At 41.0% G+C, this 9,905-nt stretch overlaps 1 protein-coding gene across 5 annotated transcripts in view; it reads left to right on the top strand.

Annotated features, from left to right (window-relative positions):
- The first annotated feature begins 6,716 nt into the window (after nt 1-6,716).
- The window catches only part of DGUOK (deoxyguanosine kinase), a 35,695-nt gene continuing 32,506 nt past the window's right edge, over nt 6,717-9,905 (top strand). For 3 of the 5 annotated variants that reach the window (XM_081265408.1, XM_081265405.1, XM_081265403.1), the window contains exon 1: nt 6,717-6,914. Coding sequence is in view for 3 of the 5 variants with exons in the window: in XM_081265405.1 (XP_081121531.1) it covers nt 6,773-6,914 (142 nt within the window). In the remaining 2 variants the exon portion in view is untranslated. Of the gene's footprint in view, nt 6,961-9,905 lie in introns of all 5 variants that reach the window. The other 2 variants (XM_081265404.1, XM_081265406.1) reach the window with 2 other exon arrangements.

Here is a 9,905-nt window from a genome sequence, read left to right as displayed (position 1 = left end):
CTTCTCTATGTGGACTCTTTTTTTTTTCCTGGGCTGTGTCTCATATACAATGCTAAGGGCTTTTCTCAAATTATTTCTAGTCTACACAGTGCTGCTTTGGTACTTTAGATACTATTCTTATCCCTGTGCTATAGAAGACAAAAATGAGACTCAGAGAAGTGAAGTCTTGCTGAGGATTACACAGAACCAAGATTAAAATTCAAGTATATCTGACTCCAAAGCTGTACCATCTTTTCTCCTCTTCTTTGAACATAAGTAAGAATATGAGCTAGATGACTTTGGGGCATTAAGAAACCTGGGCTTTCAGAGGTGTAAATCCTCATACGTAAGGGCAATACACTAGAGCACACAAACCCAAGTCATATAGGATGTGACATAAGTGGCTCAAACACATGGTTATTTGTACTTAGAAAAGGAAACTCACAATGGGACTAAGATCTCTCAGGTCCTTTGTCATTGAAGACTGGGTTGCATTTGGCTCCAAAATTAATCAAGAAAGGAACAGCACCCTTGGGAAGAATTTTTATTTTTCTTCATTCAATCTCTTTGTCCCTTCTCTTTTTTCTCTCCCATCTGCTTCTTATTATATTTCTCTCTGTCCCCTGCCCTTGGTCAATTCTCTACTTTTATAAGTAGTTGCTGAATTTTGGGCATGTAGAGTTCCTGGGTAAGACCACATGTGATTTATGTTTCTCACAAAGACAGTTCCTTCCTATCAAGATATCACTGCATAAAAGGGGAGACAAACATGTGAACATGTATCACAATGACATGAGGGCAAACAGAAGCATCCAGAAAGTGCTATGAGAGGGGCTGGGGCTGTAGCTCAGTGGTAGAGTACTCGCCTCGCACATGTGAGGCACTGGGTTTGAGCCTCAGCACCACATAAAAATAAATATTTTTTAAAAGGCCACATATTATATTTTTTAAAGAGAGTGCTCTGAGAAAATAAAGCTAAATGTTAAAGTACTCACTAAATGTTAGTTGTACTTATAACATGCTAGGCACTGTGTCGAGAGCCTCACATGACTGCCTCCTCTTTTTCTTTAATGTATACAGTTCCTTTATTCAATTTAATTCTTATGTGGTGCTGAGGATCAACCCCCCCCCCCCACAGTGCTTCATACATGTCAGGCAAGCACTCTACCACTGAGCCACAACCCCAGCTCCACGATTGCCTCCTTTAATCTTCAACATAACCATATAAAGCAGGTACTGGTGTTATCTTCCTTTTACAGCTATTTACTAGTTACCAGGCCACCCAGCTACTCAGTAGCAGGACAAGGTCCTCAGCTCTGCCTGGTGCCTCTTCCTTCTCTCCCTGTAGCCAAGTTCCATGTTCCTGATCACATCCTGTCTAAGCCACCCCAGACACACCCACTTGGAGACAGTGGGGCTCCGTAGTTAAATGCAGGGACCTCAGTGTAAGATGTTTTTCTATCGCCATCCTTGCCCTTGCCTTCTGGAGATAGGTGGAGTGGAGGAGCATGTTTTCAAAAACTCTTAGAGGACTTCAGCCCAGAAGCAGATCCTGAAATGAAGATTCAAATGCAAGTGACTTACTAAGGAAGTGCTCTCAGGGAAACCTGGTAAATAGACTAGGAGAGGCACAAGAGGAAAGAGGAAGCCTAGCAAGGGGATGATCTCAGGCAAAGTGCCCCAGCAGGCAGCTTCAGCCTGCAATTCTAGAGTCTAAGCTGAGCCTGACTGGAGGCAGGGAGGCTGGGTTTCACAGTCCCACACCTGCCAGCAATTAGTGAGGATATATACTCCAGGAGGATGTGAAGAAAAGGCTAGCTGTTGGAAGAGAAAGCACAAGGAGGAGGCTAGAGGACAGACACACACACACACCAGGACAGATAGCACTAACATGATCTGCTTTAGAGGGGTGTGTTGGAATCACAGCATGGGGGAAAGATAAGTAGACTTACCATCTGATCCCCCATACCCATCTGACTTCCCTCACCACTTCCTCCTCCCGCTCCTCCCTCTTTTCCCCTACTTTCCCCTTCTCCTACCACATTCTTTTTTCAAGAAAAAAAGTACTGCTGGGCATGTTGGTTCAAGCCTGTAATGCCAGCATTCAGGAGGCTGAGGCAGGAGGATAGATAGCAAATTCAAGGCCAGACTCAGCAATATAGTGAGGCTCTAAATAACTTAGTGAGATCCTGTCTCAAATAAATAAATTAATTTAAAAATTAAATAAATAAAAAATTAAGAGGGCTGGGGATGTAGCTCAGTGGTAAAGTACCCTGCATTCAATCCCCAGTACTTCAGTGGATATTGAGTTATCTAGAAGAATAGTGTCTTGAGGAACATGAAAGACAGGTACTGCTAGTGGATTCTCCCTCCTAATCCTCACCCAGGTCATTTATTTTATTTTACTTGATTTTATTTCGTGGTGCTGGGGATGGAGATCAGGCAAGCTAGGCAAGCACTCTACCACTGAGCTATACTTCCAGCCCGAGGCCACATTCTTAAACACCTCCCTATATGCCTCCCTTTATAATTAGGTATAGCTGTTGGAATGCCTTCAGGGGAGCAGAGTCACCAGTGAGTATTTTGGGAGTAAGGAATTTATTACAGGAATGAGGCTTTACCCAAAGGTAGGAGGAGTTAGGGAAGTGAAGGTCTGCAAAAGAATTGTAGGATAATTAGAGAGGGCTCCCTACTGCATGGGGAGGTAGCTGAGATCTATCTACTGGGCATGTTTGTCTGTCATAGTATCTGACAGTGATGATCTCCCCAGAGGAGTGGCTGTGATCTCATTCTGCCTTCCAAATCTCACATCAGGTCTTCATATGGCTAGCTCAAGTAAGAGCCCTGTTGGCAGGGCATTCCGGAAACTTGCTTTTCAACAAGGACAAATGAGTTTAGCACGTTAGAAAATTATTGATGCAGATGAGATGTAGCTGACCACAAATCCAGGCAGCAAAAGAAAGTCACAATTTTGTATGCTTATCTCCAATTTTTAATGGCTGCATAGCATTTTCTATAATATGTATCAGCATTTTATTTATCACAGTAGCATTTACAATCATTTGGAAAATAGTACATCTTTCAGAGCTATACTCCAAGACCAAGCAATGTGTCTGACATCTAGTAGATGCTCAGCAAATATTGGATTCAATGAATGGATGCGACATGACTAGAGTCCCCTGAAGTACCACCACATTAGCTCTTGTTCATAAACTCCAGCAGATCTCTGACAATCACCCAGGAGAAGAACGTGCCTCATTTTTCCAGGCAAGTGGGAGGTAATTCTGTTCACCAATATGCCACTACTTTCTGCAAAATACCCTGTTTACCACTGCCAGTAGGAACTAATCACCACCCTTTTGGGGTCTTCTTTTCTCATGCATAGAGATAGGATCCCAACATCTATGTTTATTCCGTGAGCTACAGATAATTGGACCAATACAGCTTTAGGAATTCCTGCCTGGAACTCAGGTGTCTTCTAAGCTTCCAAATGCACCTTCCTTTTGGTCTGATGACAGTTGGGCTGATCTAATTCTCTCTCCTAGGAATTTATAATTAGAACCAAGAAAGATACTGACTTTTTATTTATGGTATAATAATCAAACAAGCATAAATAAATAAAGGGGGATAGGAAGATCGTTACTAATGACAGTATTGGGTAACTAAACACTCTATTATGTATAAGATATTTTGGTTTATTAATTTATACTAAATACCAAACATAAAAAATAAGAACCCTTTTAGAAACAAACCACAGAGTGGGAGAGAAAATGTTTGCAAAGGACTCATACCCAGATTATATAAAGAACAAGACAAATAAAAGACAACCAATAGAAAAATGAGCACAATACTTGAACAGATCCTTCACAACAAAAGATATTCAAACAGTCAATAAACATTTGAAAAGCTATTCAACTTCATTAATCAGCAGGAAAATGCAAACTAAAACTATAGCAAGGCACCATCACACACAGAATAATAAAGTGTAAAAAAGGTGGTCATACCAGTTGTTGGTAAGAATGTGGAACAACCAGAACTATCTCTCATTGATGGTGGCCGTGTCAACTGGGATAATCAGACATTATGGAATTATTTGCTATTTAGGAATATCTACTAAGGCTGAGTATACACATAACTTATAACCTAATAGTTCCACACCCAAGAGAAATACATACTTTTGTTTACCAAAAGACATGTACAAGAATATTCATAGCAACGTTATTTGTTATGGCTCCAATCTAGCAACTCTCAAATGTTCATCAATAGTAGAATGGCTAAAATACATTCGTATAGTGACATGGTGGAATACTATGTAGCAGTGAAAATGAATGAACTACAACTACTGCACATGACATGAATAACTCTCACAGATATTATGTCAAATGAAATAAGTACTTCTTAAATGATCTCATTTATATAAAGAACAGGCAAAACTAATTCCTGCTGTTAAAAGTCAATCTAGTGGTTACCCTTGAGGGAGAGTAACTGGCAGGGGACATGGGGCTTTCTGGGGATGCTGGTAATGCCTTTCTTCATCTGAATCCAGGTAACATGGGAGTATACAGTTTGTGAACATTTAACTGAACTGTACACTTACAATATATGCTCTTTTCCTCATACATATTATGCTTCATTATAAAGTTTTTTAAAAAATTTTTTTAGTTGTAGATGGACACAATACTTTTATTTTATTTATTTTTTATTTTTTTTATTGGTTGTTCACAACATTACAAAGCTCTTGACATATCATATTTCATACATTAGATTGAAGTGGGTTATGAACTCCCAATTTTACCCCAAATGCAGATTGCAGAATCACGTCGGTTACACATCCACAATTTTACATAATGCCCTATAATACTTTTATTTTATTTATTTTTATGTGGCTCTGAGGATTCAACCCAGTGCCTCACACATGCTAGGCGAGCTCTCTACCACTGAGTCACAACCCCAGCCCAAATTTTTTAAAAATAACTTTTAGGGGCAGATTAGTTGCCTGCATGAATATAAACCTGAATAAGGCTTCATTTAACTTTCTCATGGGCCCAGACTCTAAGGATGCAGACAGTCTGTCAAACTTTTTTGGATGAATATTTTCTGAGTTTACACAGCCAAAGAAATTTTTGTTTGTTTGTTTGATTTGAGTACTGGGAATTGACTCCAGGGGAATTCTACCACTGAGCTACTTCTTCAGCCCTTTTTATGTTTGTTTGTTTGTTTTGGGGGGGGGATACAGTGAGTTAAATTGCTCAGGCTGGCCTTGACTTGAGATTCTTCTGCCTCAGCCTCCCCCTAAACCCTGCCAGTTGCTGGGATAACAGGCAGGTGCCACCATGCCCCACTTAATCAAAGATAAGTAAAAAGGGGCTGGGTTGTGGCTCAGTGGTAGTACGCTTCCCACACATGTGTGAGGCACTGGGTTTGATTCTCAGCGCTGCAAATAAATAAATAAAGTTCCATCAACAACTAAAAAAACAAATGTAAACAGTATTTTTACACAGAGGCGGTTGCAGAAGTGGGGAAGGAAAAGGACAGACTTCAGAACTCCATTAGCGCCACCCAGGTTATCCTAAACAAATCTTCAACCTGTTTTTTTAAAATAACAGTGCTTAAAATACAAACATGATTTCAGTCATCCAGTATAAACATCAACATAAGAAAAAGGGCCTGTAATTTCTGTGCCAACAGCTTCAAACCAGTTGTCCCATTCACCACTCTGAGACAGTCTCCCCATTCACATTGTAATCAGTCAGATCCTCCTAAAAACCTCCCACATCAAATCCTGCCATAATGAATGCCAGCTTGGCCTGTCTACTCCAGGTTTGACTCGTGTTTTAAGCGATAGGGCCTGGGAGCGTCCTCTGACACCTGAGTAATTACTTCGGAGGTTCTGGTGACCACGGGGTGTGGCAGGTCAAAACCAGTCAGACCTCACTGGTGGCAGCAGCTCAGAACTCCGCAGGGCACTTTCTCCACTGACTGCAGAACTTGGGTTTAGTGCACCAGCAAGTCTCTACCATGTCTCTTGTCAGCCTTTTACAAACCCGATTCTGAATCCTCTTACCACTTGCCCCGCACCTCACCCCTGCCCCCGCCTAGTTCACACACCTATCAGGTTCACATCCTTGGGCCTCCGCCTCTTTATCATGATGGGGTTCTTTGGTTATTAATCAAATTAATTGAGCGAACATTTATTTATTTATTCAAGAGGCAAAATAAAAGATGGAGTGTAACTAATGAACTAATTTGTTCATTTATTCAATAATGTTCCAGCATTGTGCTGGGAGTTCCTGGGAACAGGAAAAATTAATTCGTGTAAGATTGTCATTTTCTTACTTAAAATCTTCCAGTTTTTTTCCCATATTAAGTAAAAAATAGACAACAAACACCTGGGGCGGGGTGTTTAAATTAAAATTACCATTATTTCGAAGTCTATAAAAATACAAAAGTGATAGGATTGTACACTTGTGTCTTTTTTTAAGGGCTTTTTTTTTCCTTTTCAAATGTTACTTGTCCATTACACAAAAACGTAGGGGCTCTTCGCACAGTCGCAACTCCAGGGTTCTGCAAACTCTACCGCACCACTACACAAGACTTTCCCAGCTTTCAACACTTTACCAACAGCGCGAAAACACAGGGGTCCCTTGGGCCCCGCCCTCTCAGCCAGCTTAACCCCACCCACTTCCTGCCTGGAGTTCGTCTGACGTCAGTAACGCGCCAAGGCGCGTAAACAGCGGTACCTTGGGCGGAAGTGCTCTCTGCGGAAGTGAGCACCGCTCTGAGCGTGGGTGGGATGGCTGTGGGCCGTCTCTTTTTAAGTGGGCTGCGCACACTCTTCGGTACCATGGCCCAGAACCTTCTCGAGGGTGCGCCCTCCTCCAGGGGCCTGCACGCGGGGCACGGACCCCGAAGGCTCTCCATCGAAGGAAACATTGGTAAGGGCCAGAAAGTGGCTGCTAAGCCGTGGCCTCCTCCAAGCAGGTGACTGAGGCTGGGAAAGGAAGCTGGGCCCAGAACCCCACCCCCACTCCGCCCCCGTCTAATGCGACTTACCGACCTGCTTGTTCTGTGTTGCCTTGGCCTTTCTTCTCTCAAAGTGCACTGTGGGTGTTTCCCTCTTAGGTTTAAGATTTGGGGCTTCAGTAACCGCCCACAAGGACACATTTGTTGGGGCGCAAAAGCTACGCAGACTGTAGATAGGACAAAAATTCTACTAGATTGCTATCTTAGATCGAAATGGAAGCAACAAACAGGGTGCAGTTTGTTTGCCTAAGATGGGTTGCCAGATTTAGTAAAAAAAAAAAAAAAAAAGCACAGTTCATAGAGAATTTAAGATAAGCCAGGAATAAATTTTAGTGTGTCACTTGCAGTATTCAGAATACTAAAAAAAAAAAAAAGGATTATTCATTGTTTGTCTAAGACTCAAATTTAACTGGTTGTTTTGTTTTTATCTACTTCAAGAAAGTTGCTAAACTTCAGGCATTCAAATACCACTTTCACTCTTTTTGCCATGTCCCTGTGCTAGTTGCACTATAAATTTCCTAAGGTTTTCTTGGAAGAACCTCACTTCTTAAATTTAAAAATAGATATTAAGTTTAAAATAATTTTTTAAAAGAATAGTAACCCAGTATGTTAAGTAAAAAGTAATGAAAAAGTAAAATGAAAGCAATTAAAAACTTTGACTTGCTTCCTTGACCAGCAAAGGCCATAAAAAGGGGATTAGCAAGTGTTGAGTACTGAAGACATTAATTATAGCAGCAAACTGAGAATTTCTCATATAATTATTCAACAAATCACCTTTTGTGCTACTTCCATATGTTACTACTGATCTTCGCTATAGAACTCTTTTGAACTCTAATAGAGAGAGTAGACAATAAACAACATAAGCACAGTAAAGTGTGTTAAAGTAACTAATGTCATGGCAGAAAAACCAGGGAAAGGTCTCACTGTAGTGTCATTTATCCAAATACGTTAAAAATGTGAGAGAATCAACCATCTGGATAAGTGGGAGAGGAATCTTCCAGGCTGAGTGAGGTGCATGTAGAAAACCTGTGAGGTTGGATAGCATGTTGAGGGAATAAAAGGGAACCTATTGTGGCTGGAGTTGAATGGAACAAGATGAGATCAGATGGGTAAGGGATGGATGGACATTATAAACTTCATAGTCCATCATGGTTTTTTAATCTGAGATGGGAAGCCATTAGATGGTTTGAGGTCTCAGGTGACAAAAGATCACCTCTCTAATATGTTGAAAGTAGGTGTTAGGAGGCCATTGCAATAATAGTTACAATGAAAGTTACATTTTAGGGTAGGGCCAGTTGAAGTTGATGACAGATTGAATGTGTAGTGTGAGATAAAGAGAGGGCTCAGTGGTGGTCCCAATTATTTTGGCTTGAACAATGTGAAAAATGGACTTTGGATTTTCTTAAATAGAGAAGGCTGGAAAGAACAGGTTGGAAGAATAGTTTCAAGATTTTGGTTTTTAGTCAGGTGTGGTGGCACACACCTATAATCCTAAAAATTCTGGAGGTTGAGGCAGGACTCTGTCCAGTAGGCTGCCTCTAGCCTCTGTAACTTAGCAATATCCTGTCTCAAAAAAAAAAAAAAAGCACTGGGAATATATGTAGCACCCCAGGTGGTAAAGCACCCTGGGTCCAGTCCCCCAGTACTTAAAAAAAATATGTGTGTGTGTGAGTGATTTGAGCATACCTGGTTTTTATGTGCCTGTTAGATATTCAAAAGGACGTGTTAGGCAGTTGGATATATGAGTCTAGAATTCAGAGACTCTCTGGAATGGAACTATCAATGTAGATTGTATTTAAAGCCAGGAGATCGTATTGATGGAGAGGACTGAGCCCTAGGGTAGACAGATGGAAGAAATGGGAAAGAACAAGCAGAGGAGACTGAGAAGTAAGGACCTCTAAGATAAGAGAACAAGCAGGGGCTGGGGTTGTGGCTCAGGGGTAGAGCACTCGCCTAGTGTGTGGGAGGCCCTGGGTTCCATCCTCAGCACTACATAAAAATAAATAAATAAAAGCAGAGGCATTAAAAAAAAAAGGATTTATTTAAAAAAAAAAAAAGAACAAGCAAAAGAGAATGATATCCTAGAAGCCAAGTGAGGAAACTCTACAGCAGTTAGGAATGTGTTTTACTATTTAAGTAAATGAAGGTCTTAGGTGAACTTGAAAGGAATAGTGTTAGGAATGGTAGGAGCAAAAATCTTATTGGCATAGATGAAAAGAGAATAGGAGGTAAGGAATTGGAGACAGTTGGTTAAGACAGCTGTTTGGAACAGTTTCTAGAAAGAGGAGCCATGGCGTGGGAGCTGAAATTAGAAGGGGATTTGAGAGTTTTTAAATTCTGTTTTTATTTTTAGGAGGGAGTAGAGAATGTTTATAAGTTGATGGAAATGGCTAGTGAGGGTGGGGGGGACTGATGAATCAGGAGAAAAGTTAGAATTAACTGGAGTGCTTAAGTAAACAAGAAAGAATGGGATCTGTTGCCTAAGTGGAAAGTGTTTACCTTAGCTCAAAGCACAATTTTCCCTAGTCACAAGAAAGACGCAAAATATATGAGGTGTGGTGGGAACTTGGGGAAGGTCTTTTGATTGTATCCTCTTTCTTAGTGAAACAGGAAAGATTATGAGAGACTTTGGGGAGAGAGAAAACATGAAACAATTTAGTGAGTGAGAGAAGTGTCCCATTGCAGGGCTGCAGTAAGGATCCACCTGGAGTTAGTGCTTTTGAAGGGAAAGTAAGACCAGTTACCACAGCTGTACCACAGTTGTTTTTCCCCAACCAAATCAGAAACTTGGAAGAAAAACGAGAATGGAAGGTCCTGCTACCTACATGCTGTTTTAAAGGTGGTCTTTCTGTATTTGAGAAACACACCCCTAAAGGGAACACTGTCCTTGGACACCAGAGTAT

Source organism: Spermophilus citellus (assembly GCF_964194105.1).
Source record: "Spermophilus citellus genome assembly, chromosome: 13".
In the NCBI taxonomy this organism is placed as follows: domain Eukaryota; kingdom Metazoa; phylum Chordata; class Mammalia; order Rodentia; family Sciuridae; genus Spermophilus; species Spermophilus citellus.
Note: the sequence above shows the minus strand (reverse complement) of the source record. Positions and strands in the feature narration are given on the sequence as shown.